The sequence below is a fragment of the Oncorhynchus gorbuscha genome, linkage group LG12, assembly GCF_021184085.1.
Source record: "Oncorhynchus gorbuscha isolate QuinsamMale2020 ecotype Even-year linkage group LG12, OgorEven_v1.0, whole genome shotgun sequence".
NCBI lineage: Eukaryota > Metazoa > Chordata > Actinopteri > Salmoniformes > Salmonidae > Oncorhynchus > Oncorhynchus gorbuscha.
The window spans coordinates 70,870,157-70,888,769 of record NC_060184.1 but is presented as its reverse complement, the minus strand read 5'-3'; the positions used below and the strand labels follow the sequence as shown (position 1 = coordinate 70,888,769).

The 18,613-nt window shown below is 42.8% G+C and overlaps 1 protein-coding gene across 2 annotated transcripts in view; it reads left to right on the top strand.

Moving 5' to 3' along the window:
• dpp6a (dipeptidyl-peptidase 6a) overlaps window positions 1–18,613 on the top strand; it is a 345,755-nt gene that overhangs the window by 27,464 nt on the left and 299,678 nt on the right. The window contains exon 1 of one of the 2 annotated variants that reach the window (XM_046292856.1): window positions 18,052–18,377. The exons of the other annotated variant lie outside the window; for it this stretch is intronic. Within the exon in view, the coding sequence (XP_046148812.1) occupies window positions 18,327–18,377 (51 nt within the window). The 5' untranslated portion in view covers window positions 18,052–18,326. Of the gene's footprint in view, window positions 1–18,051; window positions 18,378–18,613 lie in introns of those variants that run through there. 2 annotated transcript variants of the gene reach the window in all.

Below are 18,613 nucleotides of genomic sequence, written 5' to 3'. Positions count from 1 at the left end.
TCTGGAATTGATTTTCACTTTTCGTACCAAAGTACGTTAATCACCGAACGTGTCTACTTCCTGAGCGGTAATGACAGCTGCGTGGTCCCATGGTGTTTATACTTGCGTACTATTGTTTGTACAGATTAACATTGTGCCTTCAGGTGTTTGGATATTGCTCCCAAGGATGAACCAGACCTGTGGAGGTCTAAAAATAAATTCTGAGGTCTTGGCTGATTTATTTTGGTTTTCCCATGATGTCAAGCAAAGAGGCTCTGAGTTTGAAGGTAGGCCTTGAAAAACATCCACAAGTACACCTCCAATTGACTCAAATGATGTAAATTAAGCCATGACATAATTTTCTGGAATTTTCCAAGCTGTTTAAGGGCACAGTCAATTTAGTGTAAACTTCTGACCCACTGGAATTGTGATAAGTGAAATAGTCTGTCTGTAAACAATTGTTGGAAAAATTACTTGTGTCATGCACAAAGTAGATGTCCTAACCGACTTGCCAAAACTATAGTTTGTTAACAAGAAATTTGTTGAGTGGTTGAAAAACGAGTTTTAATGACTCCAACCTAAGTGTATGTAAACTTCAATTTAAACTGTAAATATGTGTGTATATGTGTATGTATATGTATGTTTGTATATGTGTTTATTTATATACACTGCTCAAAAAAATAAAGGGAACACTAAAATAACACATCCTAGATCTGAATGAATGAAATATTCTTAAATACTTTTCTTTACATAGTTGAATGTGCTGACAACAAAATCACACAAATTATCAATGAAAATCAAATGTATCAACCCATGGAGGTCTGGATTTGGAGTGACACTTAAAATTAAAGTGGAAAACCACACTACAGGCTGTTCCAACTTTGATGTAATGTCCTTAAAACAAGTCAAAATGAGGCTCAGTAGTGTGTGCCACGTGCCTGTATGACCTCCCTACAACGCCTGGGCATGCTCCTGATGAGGTGGCGGATGGTCTCCTGAGGGATCTCCTCCCAGACCTGGATTAAAGCATCCGCCAACTCCTGGACAGTCTGTGGTGCAACATGATGTCCCAGATGTGCTCAATTGGATTCAGGTCTGGGGAACGGGCGGGCCAGTCCATAGCATCAATGCCTTCCTCTTGCAGGAACTGCTGACACACTCCAGCCACATGAGGTCTAACATTGTCTTGCATTAGGAGGAACCCAGGGCCAAACGCACCAGCATATGGTCTCACAAGGGGTCTGAGGATCTCATCTCGGTACCTAATGGCAGTCAGGCTACCTCTGGCGAGCACATGGAGGGCTGAGCGGCCCCCCAAAGAAATGCCACCCCACACCATGACTGACCCACCGCCAAACCGGTCATGCTGGAGGTTGTTGCAGCCAGCAGAACGTTCTCCACGGTGTCTCCAGATTCTGTCACGTCTGTCACGTGCTCAGTGTGAACCTGCTTTCATCTGTGAAGAGCACAGGGTGCCAGTGGCGAATTTGCCAATCTTGGTGTTCTCTGGCAAATGCCAAACGTCCTGCACGGTGTTGGGCTTTAACCACAACCCCCACCTGTGGACATCGGGCCCTCATACCACCCTCATGGAGTCTGTTTCTGACCGTTTGAGCAGACACATGCACATTTGTGGCTTGCTGGAGGTAATTTTGCAGGGCTCTGGCAGTGCTCCTCCTGCTCCTCCTTGCACAAAGGCGGAGGTAGCGGTCCTGCTGCTGGGTTGTTGCCCTCCTACGGCCTCCTCCACGTCTCTTGATGTACTGGCCTGTCTCCTGGCAGCGCCTCCATGCTCTGGACACTACGCTGACAGACACAGCAAACCTTCTTGCCACAGCTCGCATTGATGTGCCATCCTGGATGAGCTGCACTACCTGAGCCACTTGTGTGGGTTGTAGACTCCGTCTCATGAAAGCACCGCCAGCATTTAAGTGACCAAAACATCAGCCAGGAAGCATAGGAACTGAGAAGTGGTATGTGGTCCCCACCTGCAGAACCACTCCTTTATTGGAGGTGTCTTGCTAATTGCCTACAATTTCCACCTGTTGTCTATTCCATTTGCACAACAGCATGTGAAATGTATTTTCAATCAGTCAGTGTTGCTTCCTAAGTGGACAGTTTGATTTCACAGAAGTGTGATTGACTTGGAGTTACATTGTGTTGTTTAAGTGTTCCCTTTAATTTTTTGAGTGTATATACAGCCACCAATTGTGCAAGTTCTCCCACTTAAAAAGATGAGAGGCCTGTAATTTTCATCATAGTTACACTTCAACTATGACAGACAAAATGAGAGGGGAAAAAAATCCAGAAAATCACATTGTAGGATTTTTAATGAATTTATTTGCCAATTATGGTGGAAAATAAGTATTTGGTCAATAACAAAAGTTTCTCAATACTTTGTTATATACCCTTTGTTGGCAATGACAACAAGGTTTTCACACACTGTTGCTGGTATTTTGGCCCATTCCTCCTTGCAGATCTCCTCTAGAGCAGAGACGCTTTGGGGCTGTTGCTGGGCAACACGGACTTTCAACTCCCTCCAAAGATTTTCTATGGGGTTGAGATCTGGAGACTGGCTAGGCCACTCCAGGACCTTGAAATGCTTCTTACGAAGCAACTCCTTCGTTGCCCGGGCGGTGTGTTTGGGATCATTGTCATACTGAAAGACCCAGCCACGTTTCATCTTCAATGCCTTTGCTGATGGAAGGAGTTTTCACTCAAAATCTCACGATACATGGCCCTATTCATTCTTTCCTTTACACAGATCAGTCGTCCTGGTCCCTTTGCAGAAAAACAGCTCCAAAGCATGATGTTTCCACCCCTGTGCTTCACAGTAGATATGGTGTTCTTTGGATGCAACTCAGCATTCTTTGTCCTCCAAACACAACGAATTGAGTTTTTACCAAAAAGTTATATTTTTGTTTCATCTGACCATATGACATTCTCACAATCTTCTTCTGGATCATCCAAATGCTCTCTAGCAAACTTCAGATGGGCCTGGACATGTACTGGCTTAAGCAGGGGGACACGTCTGGCACTGCAGGATTTGAGTCCCTGGCGGCGTAGTGTGTTACTGATGGTAGGCTTTGTTACTTTTACCTCTCTGCAGCTCATTCACTAGGTCCCACCGTGTGGTTCTGGGATTTTTGCTCACCGTTCTTGTGATCATTTTGACCCCACGGGGTGAGATCTTGTGTGGAGCCCCAGATCGAGGGAGATTATCAGTGGTCTTGTATTTCTTACATTTCCTAATAATTGCTACCACAGTTGATTTCTTCAAACCAAGCTGCTTACCTATTGCAGAATCAGTCTTCCTAGCCTGGTGCAGGTCTACAATTTTGTTTCTGGTGTCCTTTGACAGCTCTTTGGTCTTGGCCATAGTGGAGTTTGGAGTGTGACTGTTTGAGGTTGTGGACATGGGTTGTTTATACTGATAGCAAGTTCAAAAAGGTGCCATTAATACAGGTAATGAGTGGAGGACAGAGGTGCCCCTTAAAGGTCTGTGAGAGACAGAAATCTTGCTGGTTTGTAAGAGACCAAATATTTATTTTCCACCATAATTTGCAAATACATTAATTTAAAATCCTACAATTTGATTTTCTGGATTTTTTTTCTCATTTTTTTCTGTCATAGTTGAAGTGTACCTATGATGAAAAGTACAGGCCTCTCATCTTTTTAAGTGGGAGAACTTGCACAATTGGTGGCTGACTAAATGCTTTTTTGTGTGTGTGTGTGTGTGTGTGTGTGTGTGTGTGTGTGTGTGTGTGTGTGTGTGTGTGTGTGTGTGTGTGTGTGTGTGTGTGTGTGTGTGTGCACACAGTACCAGTCCAACGTTTGGACACACCTACTTATTCAAGGGTTTGTCTTTATTTGTATTAGGTTCTACATTGTAGAATAATTGTAAGGACATCAAAACTATGAAACAACACATTTGGAATCATGTCGTAACCAAAAAAGTGTTAAACAAATCTAAATATATTTTAGATTCTTCAAAGAATCCACCCTTTGCCTTGATGACAGCTTTGCACACTTTTGGCATTCTCTCAACCAGCTTCACCTGGAATGCTTTTCCAACAATTTTTTGAAGGAGTTCCCACAAAAGCTGAGCACTTGTTGGCTGCTTTTCCTTCGCTCTGCGCTCCAACTCATCCCAAACCATCTCAATTGGGTTGTGGTCTGGCGATTGTGGAGGCCAGGACATCTGATGCAGCACACCAACACTCTCCTTCTTGGTCAAATAGCCCTTAGTCAGCCTGGAGGTGTGTTGGATCATTGTCCTGTTGAAAAGCAAATGACAGTCCCACGAAGCGCAAAGCAAATGGGTGGGCGTATATCGGTGCAGACTTCTGTGGTAGCCATGCTGGTTAAGTATGCCTTGAATTCTAAATAAATTACTGACAGTGTCACCAGCAAAGCACCCACACACCATCACACCTCCTCCAGGCTTCATGGTGGGAACCACACATGTGGAGATCATCAGTTCATCTACTCTGCGTCTCACAAAGACACGGCTGTTGCAGCCAAAAATCTTCTCTTCTTCTTATTGTTGTCCTGTTAGTAGTGGTTTCTTTGCAGCAATTCAACCATGAAGTCCTGATTCACACAGTCTCCTCTGAACAGTTGATGTCGAGCTGTGTCTGTTACTTGACCTCTGTGAAGCATTCATTTGGCTGTAATTTCTGAGGCTGGTAACGCTAATTAACTTATCCTCTGTAGCAGAGGTAACTCTTGGTCTTCCTTTCCTGTGGCGGTCCTCATGAGAGCCAATTTCATCATTGTGGTTGATAGTTTTTGTGACTGCACTTGAAGGAACGTTCAAGCTTTTAATGGACTGTCGTTTCTCTTTGCATAATTGAGCTTTTCTTGCCATAATATGGACTTGATCTTTTACCAAATAAGGCTATCTTCTGTATACTAACCCTACCTTGACACAACACAACCGATTGGCTCAAATGCATTAAGAAGGAAAGAAATTCCACGGATTTAGTTTTGACAATTGAAATGCATTCCAGGTGACTAGCTCATGAAGCTGGTTGAGAGAATGCCAAGAGTGTGCAAAGCTGTCATCGAGGCTAAGGGTGACTACTTTGAAGAATCTCAGACAAAGTTTATTTAGATTTGTTTAACACTTTTTTGGTTGTTACATGATTCCATATGTGTTATTTCATAGTTTTGATGTCTTCACTATTATTCTTCAATGTAGAAAATAGTATAAATAAAGAATCCCTTGAATGAGTAGGTGGGTCCATACTTTTGACTGGCACTGTACATACAAGCACACATCCACATTAAGTCTTGAATTGTGAGAGAAAAAGCTAAGCAGCTGCTGTGCTCCAGAAACTCAGCACTACTCGCAGAGCAACATTCACTGAGCAGAGCCGGTTTAAGTGATGAATCTGATCCAGACTCCTAACAGACGCCTGCTGTTCATGGAAACAGTTCCATAAATATTTAGATGTGCTCAAAAGATCCTTCAGGAAACAAAAAGGTGTCCTTAAGGAGAAAATTAATTACGATAACTTTGCTGCCAGAGAACAGCTTCTGTTAAATCTGTAGTGTAAAGGACATTTTTCAAATTAGCCCGTTTGTGTTGTTGACAACCAAATGCAAAATGTAACCTCCCTCTAATAACATAAGTATTTTATATAGTCATTTTCATTACAAGGAGAATCTCAAAGACGCTGTAAATTAAGCAAAACAAATGTCTTGTGCGGTGGTCTTCCACAGTTTCAGATGATAAGATGTTGTTCAGCCAGGCAGTACCGAAAGGCTGGGCAGTAGCTTAAACTTTGGGAGCTTCGATGGCACAGCGGACGCAGCATCAGTCAGTTAGAAAAACCCGGAGATTTTCCATCAAACACCTCGTTCGTGTTCTCCTCCTCTGTCGGTAGGCTGGGCAGTCCACCACTGAAATGTAGCAACCACCTCGGTGATGCTTTGGCGGCAGCTATAAGTGGCAGAAAGACCACCGCACCTCGGTGGTAGTAGTCAGGAAAAACTCCCCTCACACCGCTGTCCACATTGTTCATTCAATTAGGGTAGGGGGGAAAAAGCTGGTGCTGTTGCATCATTCAAATGATCGCATAGCCAGCTAGCAAGCTAACTATCTAGCCAAGCCAAACAAACTGACTAGCCAATAGTTCAGCAACTCCATGGGTCAAAATCACCAGTCACTGTAGCTCAGAATCACTCAAGAAGTCATGAAAAACAAAAAGTTGGTCAAAAGAAAATACTTAAAACAACATTTTTACAGTCAGTAGTTGGCCAAATAAAACAGAATAACCACAATATACCCCCCCCCCCCCCCAATTGGTAGTTACTCTTGTCCCATTTTGCAACTTCCATACAGAGTCGGGAAAGGTCAAGGTCGAGAGCCATGCATCCTCTGAAACACAACCCTGCCGAGCTTAACCTGGAAGCCAGCCGCACCTATGTGTCAGAGGAAACACCATACAACTGGTGACCGAAGTCCCCATGTATGCGCACTGCCCGCCGCAAAGAGTCGCTAGAGTGCGATGAGACAAGGACATCCCGGCCAGCCAATCACTCCCCTAACCCAGACGGCACTGGGCCAATTGTGCACCACCTCATGGGCCCCCTGGTCGCAGCCGGCTGCAACACAGCCTGGGATCGATCCCGGGTCTGTAGTGACGCCTCTAGCACTGCGATGCAGTGCCTTAGACCGCTGTACCACTCGTGAGGCCACCACAATATACTTCTGTGAATGAGAAAAAGCTATATATTTTTTTATCAAACTGTGTGGAATGGCAGCACATTTTTATATATAAAGCCAGAATACACAATCCTTAGATCTTTATCCTCTTATGTAGTAGCCTACTGCTATACTGACAGACCTCATCTAACCATCAATTTGGAGTCCAAACATTAGAGGAAGGAAGTTTTACACTGCTCTGTGCCATTTAGGCTATCTGCTGCTAAATTCATTAGGATAATAATGATCTGTTGCCTTGACAGGATGGGAAGGTCAGATGTAGTGTCTTGTCAAAATACCACTCCTCCTCTTCAACTCTGTGGCCTCGGGCTTCTCAAAGGGGTAAATCTCGCAGTTTAGCATTTTTTTCATCATGATTCTTTATCTGTAATAGATACAAAGTCATAAAATCTGATTTTAAACCTAATCTTAACCCTAATGCCTAAACATAACCTTCAATTAAAACCAAAAATCAAATTTTTGTTTTCATGAAATTTGCTTACCAGACCAGACCGCACGCGTGCATGTTAATAAAAAGATGAAAGGGTAAAAGTTGGTTTTCAAGTAATCTCTTCTCCTTCAGGCTTCCTCTTTGGACTTTATATGGTGGTTGGCAACCAACTTTAAGGTGGATTACCACAACCAACTGGACTGGAGTGTGGACCTCAGTTCATCTTTCAATCACCCATGTGGGTATATGCTCCTACAAACCAATGAGGAGATGGGAGGGGCAGGACTTGCAGTGCGTAGAGCACCACAAATAGAACCAAGTACTATTTTAGCGCCTAGCTACACAGACTCTCGTTGACACGCACGAGCAGTGTGTGTGCAATGATTGAATAACATGTATGTGTAAATTTATTTTGCAAGCTTGCGCACAAGACATGAGCTGGACAGCATGTAAGGGGAGAATCGTACAGTGCTGCTTCCAGGACAAGAGTCCTGACAATAAACATCAACCTGCGTAAATCTAATTGAGCTGCTAATGAGAAAAACAATAACATCTCCCCTCTGATGTTTTGTAGTGGGTCAGCCAGGGCTGGAGTTGGAGGTCTGATTTTAACCAGTAAAAGCCTATTTATTATTGAGTGTCACGAGTTGTACCCTCTATTATTTTAGAGAATGGTAACAGACAGAGGTTTCCAATCCATGTTGCTGATAGTCTCTATATTAAGTTAAATACATTTGCATTTGTAGCCTATACGAATAAATCTGCTCCGAAGAAAGCTGTTAAATGGTCCAGGATTAGATGTTTTGAAATGATAGAACACTACAATCCAATCGTGCCAGGTGGGGACCACTGGCAGGTTGATTAGATTCTGGTTAGAGACAACAGTAAATCACTTTTAATAAATTCCAGCATCTTGAAATGAGTTCAATATCCTTTAAGGTGTGTCGGGGAGAGAGAGTGAGAAAGACCGAGTGGGTGATATTATTGGCTTGAGTAATGCAGTTAATAATGAAGCTATTGATTTCACTTCTGCGTGTCCCAGTTTAGTTTATTGTGCTGGATGAGTGCTGTCACAAGAATGAACCTTGACTTTACTAATTCCACTGGGAATCTAGGCTGATCAATTCAGGCTTTTGGTACTTTAAAATCACTTTAGGCTTTAAGGCTTTTCTTTTGCTGAGTCTGCCTCCATATGTTGTCTTGAAATGGCCATAGTGTTTGTTTCTTCTGAGTCTGCCTCCATATGCTGTCTTAAAATGGCCATAGTGTTTCTGTGCTCATGCTTGGACAGGGGCACCTAGAGACGGAGGACATACACACATACATTCACACTCTTTGAAGGTGTAGATTCAACATTACTCAGTTCAGCCATCTCTTTGGTGTTATTCTGGATGTGTTCAGGGATGTGTTCAGGGCTATCATGTCAACACAGCACCTCCTTTCATAACTGCAGATCAGTTCATAATGTGTCCCAAAGTAATACATACAGCATGCATCCCACAAACATTTGGTCGCCTGAAGCATGGCTTACTATTCATCATTGTCATTAAAGATGGTGTCTGCAGTTAGTGGAAACAATGCCACTGTCCACCCCACTTCTGTTATTGACAGTGTGACAAAATAACATTACTATTTTAGAGCCCCAATGGATGTTCATTGAAGATTTTCATACAGCAACGTGGCAGTGCCATCTCCTACAGTATCTGTCTATTTACTAAAAGAGTTCCCTTAGCACTAATGGCTTGGCTGACCTGGACAGACTTCTTATTAGGTTGCTGTGGTAGCAGCACCCCTCTTGTGTAATTAATGGAGGGGAGTTTGAAGTCTGATTTGTATGAGACATGGTGTTTTCTCTACCCAGCAGGTAAAACGTTCTGTCAGGAAGATGCTGCTGTGAGCTTCAGACGGTGAATCCATCGACTTGCTGTCGTGGAAATGAGTATGGTCAACACTGGGGGGTGTTCACACTTTACACTTTGGCTGGGACTTCAAAGAAACCATGGAGAGGTCTATTTCCGTTTAGTTGCATTTTTACCCCTATCATTTAGAGTTCTAAAGGTTTGTTTGGATAAGTAAATGTGGCTGAAAACAGACTATCGAACCATTCAAGGGACACGTATTCTCCCAGGCTTCAAAGCTTTTTTCTTCCTGGTTAGGCCTTACTGGATTTATGTTCTCCCAGTGGGGATGGCTGTACCTAAGACTTTCAATGTCAAATCAAATGCTATTGGTCACATACACATGGTTAGCAGATGTTAATGTGAGTGTAGCAAAATGCTTGTGCTTCTAGTTGACAATGTAGTAATATCTAACAAGTAATCTTGTAACAAGTAACAAATTCACAACTACCTTATACACTCAAATGTAAAGGGATGAATAAGAGAATGTACATATAAATATATGAATGAGCGATGGCCGTGCGGCATAGGCAAGATGCAGTAGATGGTATAGAATACAGTATATACATATGAGATGAGTAATGTAGGATATATAAACATTATTAAAGTGGCATTATTTAAAGTGACTAGTGATACCTTTATTAAGTCCATTTATTAAAGTGACCAGAGATTTGAGTCTGTATATTGGCAGCAGCCTCTCTATGGTAGTGATGGCTGTTTAACAGTCTGATGGCCTTGAGGTAGAAGCTGTTTTTCAGTCTCTCGGACCCAGCTTTGATGCACCTGTACTGACCTCGCCTTCTGGATGATAGTGGGGTGAACAGGCAGTGGCTCGGGTGGTTGTTGTCCTTGATGATCTTTTTGGCCTTCCTGTGACATCAGGGGTTGTAGGTGTCCTGGAGGGGAGGTAGTTTGTCCCCGGTGATGCATTGTGCAGACCGCACTACCCCCTGGAGAGCCTTGCAGTTGAGGGAGGTGAAGTTGCCGTACCAGTCGGTGATACAGCCCGACAGGATGCTCTCGATTGTGCATCTGTAAAAGTTTGTGAGTGCTTTAGGTGAGAAGCCAAATTTCTTCAGCCCCCTGAGGTTGAAGAGGCGCTGTTGCGTCTTCCTCACCACCCTGTCTATGTGGGTGGACCGTTTCAGTTTGTCCGTGATGTGTACGCCAAGGACCTTAACTTTCCACCTTCTCCACTACTGTCCCATCGATGTGGATGGAGGGGTGCTCCCTCTGCTGTTTCCCGAAGTCCACGATAATCTCCTTTTGTTTTGTTGACGTTGAGTGAGAGGTTATTTTCCTGAGACCACACTCCAAGGGCCCTCACCTCCTCCCTGTAGGCAGTCTCGTCATTGTCGGTAGTCAAGCCTACCACTGTAGTGTCGTCTGCAAACTTGATGATTGAGTTGGAAGCGTGCATGGCTACGCAGTCATGGGTGAACAGGGAATACAGGAGAGGGCTGAGAACACACCCTTGTGGGGCCCCAGTGTTGAGGATCAGCTGGGTGGCGATGTTGTTTCCTACTTTCACCACCTGGGGGACGACCAGTCAATGTCCAGTACCCAGTAGCACAGGACGGGGTGTCTCGAGCTTAAGGATGAGTTTGGAGGGTACTATGATGTTAAATACTGAGCTGTAGTAAATGAACAGCATTTTTACATAGGTATTCCTCTTGTCCAGATGAGAGAGTGCAGTGTGATGGCGATTGCATCGTCAGTGACCTATTGGGGCGGCAAGCAAATCTGAGTGGGACTAAGGGTATCAGGTAGGGTGGAGGTGATATGATCCTTGACTAGTCTCTCAAAGCACTTAATGATGACAAGTGAGTGCAACGGGCGATAGTCATTTAGTTCAGTTACCTTAGCTTTCTTTGGAACAGGAACAATGGTGGCCATCTTGAAGCAAATGGGGACAGTAGACTGGGATAGGGATTGATTGAATATATCCGTAAACACACCAGCCAGCTGGTCTGCGCATGCTCTGAGGACGCGGCTAGGGATGCTGTCTGGGCCGGCAGCCCTGCGAGGGTTAACACATTTCAATATTTTACTTACGTTGGCCATGGAGAAGGAGAGCCCACAGGCCTTAGTAGCGGGCCGTGTCAGTGGCACTGTATTGTCCTCAAAGCGAGCAAAGAAGTTGTTTAATTTGTCTGGGAGCAGGACGCCGACGTCCGCGACTGGGCTGTTTTTCTTTTTGTAGTTCGTGATTGACTGTAGACCCTGCCACATACGTCTCATGTTTGAGCCATTGAATTGCAACTCTATTTTGTCTCTATGCTTTGCTTGTTTGATTGCCTTGCGGTGGGAATAGCTGCACTGTTTGTATTCGGACATATGTTTCCAGTCACCTTGCAATGATTAAAAGCGGTGGTTTGCACTTTCATTTTTGCTGGAATGCTGCCTTCAGGGTTTCTGGTTAGGAAAGGTTTTAATAGTCACAGTGGGTACGACATCTCCGATGCACTTGCTAATAATCTCGCTCACCGAGTCAGGATATACATCAATATTGTTTATTTGAGGCTATCCGGAACATATCCCAGTCCACGTGATCGAAGCAATCTTGAAGCGTGGAATCCGATTGGTCAGACCAGCGTTGGATAGACCTGAGCACGGACGTTTCCTATTTTAGTTTCTGTCTATAGGCTGGGAGCAACAAAATGGAGTAATGGTCAGCTTTGCTGGGGGCAGGTCGGGGGAGGGCTTTGTATGCATCACGGAAGTGAGAGAAGCAATCATTCAGAATGCAACCAGCTCGTGGTGCGCATTCGATATGCTGACAGAATTTAGGAAGTCTTGTTTTCAGGTTAGTGTTGTTAAAATCCCCAGCTACAATAAATGCAACCTCAGGATGTATGGTTTCCAGTTTACAAAGAGTCCAGTGAAATTCTTTCAGGGCCGACAAGGTATCTGCTTGAGGGGTGATTTACACGGCAGTGACTATAATCATAGAGAATTCTCTTGGAAGATAATGCGGTCGGCATTTAACTGTAAACAATTCTAGGTCAGGTGAACAAAAGGACTTGAGGTCCTGTATGTTAAGGCATACACCTCCGCCCTTCTTACCAGAGAGATGTTTGTTTCTGTCGGCGCGATGCATGAAGAAACCGGGTGACGTTACAGACTCTGACAACATATACAGAGTGAGCCATGTTTCCATGAAACAGAGAATGTTACAATCTCTGTCTCTCTGGAAGGCAACTTGTGCCCTAATTTCATCCACCTTGTTATCTAGAGATTGGACATTGGTGAGTAATATGCTCGGAAGCGGTGGATGGTGTGCTCACCTTATAAGTCTTACCAGTAGGCCGCTCCGTTTGCCTCTCCTCTGGTGACCACGTTGTTTTGGGTCGGCCTCTAGGATTAGATCCAGGGTGTAGGTCCGAATAAAGGATCCGCTTCGGGAAAGTCATATTCCTGGTCATAATGTTGGTAAGTTCACATCGCTTTTATATCCAATAGTTCTTCCCGGCTGTATGTATTAACACTTCAGATTTTCTGGGCTAACAATGTAAGAAGTAATACATTAAAAAAACTGTTTCCTAAGGACCTGAAGCGAGGCGACCATCTGTCAGCACCATCTTGCGTCCACTGGCATGGGGTGCTGGGGGGAAAAAAGCATTGTGTTTGGTTTAAAGCATTCTCTTAGACCTAAACTTCAACTAGAGTTGTACATAAAGGGTGTGACCTTTGAACATGTTAAAGAAGCTGAACTCAGTAAGTAACATTGGATGGTCAGTTATCATGGTCAAGTCCTATTGACAAAGTTGTTGTGAAGATGGGGAGAGGTATGTGTTGTTATAAAAAGATCTTCTGCATTTTGGACACATTTCAACTGTACTAGTTTTTCAGGCTTTGATGTTGTCCCATCTTGATTGCTGTCCGGTAATATAGTCAGGTGCAGCAAAGACCTAGAAAAGCTACAGCCGTCTCAAAGCAAAGCAGCAGGCCTTGCCCCCAACTGCACACAGCGAACTAACATCAACAACATGCATGATAGCCTTTCATGGTTGAGGAGAAACCACTTGTATAATATATTTGCATACACTTAAAACAGACATACATACCCCACCAGACACGCCGTTATGGGTTTCTTCACGGTACCCAAACCAAAAACAGATTTAATGAGTCACTCAGTTATGTATAGAGCCATGTCATTATGGAATGCTCTGCCACCAGAGGTTACTCAGGCAAAAAGTTAGTTTTGCTTAAAAAAACAGATCAAAAAACAATGTATCACAGCGCCTCTTTCTAAAAATATAATTTAACTGTATTGAATATTAGAATATCTATATATGAATAGTGTGTAAACAGAATTTTTGTTTTCTCTTGGTGTCCTATAGTCAAAAGTTTGCACACACCTACTCATTCAAGGGTTTTTCTTTATTTGTACTATTTTCTACATTGTAGAACAATATTAGAGACATCAAAACTGTGAAATGACACAAATGGAATCATGTGTTAACCAAAAAAGTGTTAAACAAATCCAAGTATATTTTAGATTATTCAAAGTAGCCACCCTTTGCCGTTGATGACAGCTTTGCACACTCTTGGCATTCTCTCAACCAGCTTCACCTGGAATGCTTTTCCAACAGTCTTGAAGGAGGTCCCACATATGCTGAGCACTTGTTGGCTGCTTTTCTTTCACTCTGTGGTCCAACTCATCCCAAACCATCTCAATGGGGCGGCAGCGTAGCCTAGTGGTTAGAGCATTGGACTAGTTGCGGAAGGTTGCGAGTTCAAACCCCCGAGCTGACAAGGTCGTTCTGCCCCTGAACAGGCAGTTAACCCACTGTTCCCAGGCAGTCATTGAAAATAAGAATGTGTTCTTAACTGACTTGCCTGGTTAAATAAAAGGTTAAAAAAAAAAAAATACAGATAAAATAAAACGGGGTTGAGGTCGGGTGATTGTGGCTTGTGGATGGATTGTGGATGCCAGGTAATCTGATGCAGCACTCCATCACGCTCCTTCTTGGTCAAATAGCCCTTACACAACCTGGAGGTGTGTTTTGGATCATTGTCCATTTCAAAAACAAATGATAGTCCCACTAAGCCCAAACCAGATGGGATGGTGTATCGCTGCAGAATGCTGTGGTAACCATGCTTGTTAAGTGTGCCTTGAATTCTAAATAAATCACTCATGCGGAAATCATCTGTTCAACTATTCCTTCTCACAAAGACACGGCGGTTGGAACCAAAAATCTCAAATTTAGACTCATCAGACAAAAGGACAGGGACAGGTGCATCTCTTCTTCTTATTGGTGTCATTTTAGTAGTGGTTTCTTTGCAGCAATTCGACAATGAAGGCCTGATTCACGCAGTCTCTTCTGAACAATTGCTGCTGAGATGTGTCTGTTACTTGAACTATGTGAAGCATTTATTTGGACTGCAATCTGAGGTGCAGTTAACTCTAATAAATGTATCCTCTGCAGCAGAGGTAACTCAGGGTCTTCCTTTCTTGTGGCGGTCCTCATGAGAGCCAATTTCATCATAGCGCTTGATGGGTTTTGCGACTGTACTTAAAGAAACTTTAACATTTCTTGACATTTTACGGATTGACTGACATTCATATCTTAAAGTAATGATGGACTGTAATTTCTCTTTGCTTATTTGAGCTGTTCTTGCCATAATATGGACTTGGTATTTGACCAAATAGGGCTATCTTTTGTATACCAACCCTACCTTGTCATAACACAAATGATTGGCCCAAAGGCATTAAGAAGGAAAGAAATCCACAAATGAACTTTTAACATTTGAAATGCATTCCAGGTGACTAGCTCATGAAGCTGGTTGAGAGAATGCCAAGAGTGTGCAAAGCTGTCAAGGCAAAGGGTGGCTACTTTAAGGAATCTCAATATATTTTGATTTGTCTAACACTTTTTTGGTTTCTACATTATTCCATGTGTTATTTCATAGTTTTGATGTCTTCGCTATTCTATAATGTAGAAAATGGTTTAAAAAAAGCCTTGAATGAGTAGCTGTGTCCAAACTTTTGACTGGTACTGTAACACTTCAAACACACTGACAGCATCATTGCGCAAAGTAGTATGCAGCATCATCTGGATATGTATGCACCTCCTACTACCATTTCTGTCAAGCCATCTATGCGTACAGTTTGACGCATACGTTTGATAAATCCAACGTATGCACCACAACGAACGCACTGCAACTGCCTTTGCAACACAAAGCTGTAAGGCAAATGCAGCGTTTCATTGGAAATGAATGTAATTCTGGTGTACCAAAATGCAATGGCGCTGTCGGTGTGTTTGAAGCGTAACTCTTATTTAATTTGTATTTCTTAATTTAAATTTAATGTATCATCTTATATTCTAGTCCATTACTGTGCTATACTTCGTAATGTATTTGTATGTTTTATGTGGACCCCAGGAAGAGTAGCTGCTGCATTTGCAGTAGCTAGTAGGGAGCCTAATAAACTAATTTGAATTCTGAAGTTTAGTGTATGTCGTTGTCCACTACCGGGGGCTGAATCTGATTGAGGCTTTTGCAGTTTGTTAGTTTGGAGCTCGTTTTATAGTTCCATACAGTGGGTGCTCCCCGTTGGTTGATAGCTAGGCATTGACCACTTACTTTGCATTCTGTGAGTCAGTTCTTCATTGCAGGTGGTTTTTCCCTGTGAGAAAGCAACAACGGGCACCAATATGGGTTTGTGAATGCTGGCCACAGATAGAAGGGACGACCGTCTCATGGCAGAGGAAGAATCAGTGAAAATGGCAGGCTGACAGCCATTGGCCATGTGGCAGATCTTAAGCCTTTGGTTGGATGTCCACTTGAAGGTTTCTGAAATTGGTTGGACTCCATAATGAGATTTGGATTTTATGTTTCTGTGGTAGGTTTTGGGGAGTTGGGTAAAGTAAGTTTCCCTTGTAAGCTATCCCTCAACATAAGTCAAGTCTAATTCTTATTTAATGTCATTGTAGATTCACAGTATTGTTTTGATGCTGCAATATTGGATGGTGCAAGTGCTACATTTTCTATGTAATGTGGCAAAAGCTTGTGGTAGCCCAAGGGAGTCCCTCTGACTGATGGGGTCTCTGAACTTCAGTCCAATAGGCTACTCAAGCCCATCTTTATTAGCCAATAGAGATCCTAATCAACGTGTGTGGTCAGGGGCATTGAATGTAGAAGACATATGGCTATTTCAGTCAGCTTGGCCTCATAGCTATACGAAACATGCTATACGTATTTCTGAGCACCTCCAAGACGTATGATATGTACTAATGGTCTCGTTACTTTAGACAGAAACTAAAGTAGGGAGGTTGGTAGGGGGAGGATGGGGGGGTGAATAGCTTGACCATCTAGCAATCCAAAGGTTGCATGTTCGAGTTGTGTCTGGGACAACTGTAGCATTTTAGCTAACCCTTATTCTTACCTTAACCCAATTTACCTAACCAATTTACCTTAACCTTTTACATAAATGATCCTAATCTTTGTCATTAGCTATCCTAACCACCAATGTATACTGAAAAAAATATATAAATGCAACATGCAAAAATTTCTACAATTTTACTGAGTTACAGTTCATCTGTTCAGTTGGTAGAGCATGGCGCTTGTAACGCCAGGGTAGTGGGTTCGATCCCCGGGACCACCCATACGTAGAATGTATGCACACATGACTGTAAGTCGCTTTGGATAAAAGCGTCTGCTAAATGGCATTTATTATATTATTATTATATTATTATTATTATTATTATATAAGGAAATCAGTGAATTTAAATCAATTCATTAGGTCCTAATCTATGGGGTTCACATAACTGGGCAGGGGCGCAGCCATGGGTGGGCCTGGGAGTGCATAGGCCCACCCACTTGGGAGTCAGTTTTTCCTCACAAACTGGCTTCATTACGGACAAAAAAATACTCCTCAGGGTGGCTGGTCTCAGACGATCCCGCAGGTGAAGAAGCCGGATGTGGAGGTCCTTGGTTGCCGTGGTAACACGTGGTCTGCGGTTGTGAGGCCGGTTAGACGTACTGCCAAATTCTCTAATTGGACGCAGACCATGGCTTTTGGTAGAAACATTAATTCAATTATTTGGCAACAGCTCTGGTTGACATCCCTGCAGTCAGCATGCCAATTGCATGCACCCTAAACTTGTGGCATTGTGTTATGTGACAAAACTACACATTTTGTGTGGCCTTTTATTGTCCCCAGTGCAAGGTGCACCTGTGTAATGATCATGCTGTTTAATCAGCTTCTTGATATGCCACACCTGTCAGGTGGATGGATTATCTTGACAAAGGATTAAATGCTCACTAACAGGGATGTGCACAACATTTGAGATTAATAAGCATTTTTGTGCATCTGGGACACATGGGACCAACACTTTACATGTTGGGTTTATATTTTTTGTTCAGTATAAATTACAAATCAACCTGGTCTTAGATAAATATTTTATGCCTGCTAAAGATTTGAACAAGGTTAAACTATGAACCAATGGGTCCACACAGATGTGTTGCTATTCATCATGTGGTTGGGAATGTATTGCTATTGTTACACCAACATGAATAGACATTAGATGTTGCCATCATTGACCCAATACTATGTTGCTGCCTCAAAATTGTGTTTGTTACAATTTCTCCAGTGGCCATAAAACGTTTGTTATTAAACAAATATATCATAAACTAATTTATTGTGACAGGGGGCCAATGGTGTATTCTCATTAGGTTTACTTTTGTCTCTGGGGAAATGTGTGTATGTGATTCATATTAACATTTGCGGTAATGTCTCCATGTGTTTACAGATAGCAATTGTAGGCTATAAATGAAGCGGAGGAAACGTATTGAAATGAAAAATATTATGAGTCAAAGCCTCAGCGAACATAAATTAACATGCAGTCCATGGGAAATTGAATGTTATCTTTATTCCGGTGGCAGCACGCACAACACGCGCTGACTGTCAACTATGGGTAGCTGTGCAAGGCTGGGAGCGGAATCTTATGTTCCGTTCAAACAAATAGGACCCGGAGCAGCCAGAGTGAACGTGGTGGTGTCCCATATTATGGAGATTATATATGATAGCCTTTGTGTACAACTCACGGCTACATATTTTACTTCGTAGTAAAAAGACAGGCACTGACTCAGCCATCAATCAACAGGATATTTAAGAAAAATCAACGCATGTGCCTCACCAATGCGTAGTAAGCCCACCCACTGGTGAACTAGAAGCCAAACCCAGGGTCTCACAGAACCGGCGTAGACCGTGGAAGAAGCGGTCCAAAACTAGTCTAACGACGAGAATATCCTGAACAGAGGATCCTTTCTACAGAAAAAAATGAAGGAAAAGAACCTAATAGAGACTGCCAAAATGCAAGGGAACGTAATGGTAAGAAATACGTGTTTTGTTGAATTCGAAAGGTGAGATTTAAACGACGTGTTCGCTTGTAAACAATCCCGTCTTTTTAAAGTATTGGTTTCAACGTGCGTTTTTAGCGTTTGAATAACTGTGCGGAATAGTAAATGCATTGGAAACAGAATCGAATACTTTTTTCTATAACTGGATTATACCCTGCTGTTGTAGGCAAGCTGTTGATGTGATTACATTATTTAATGACAGATCAC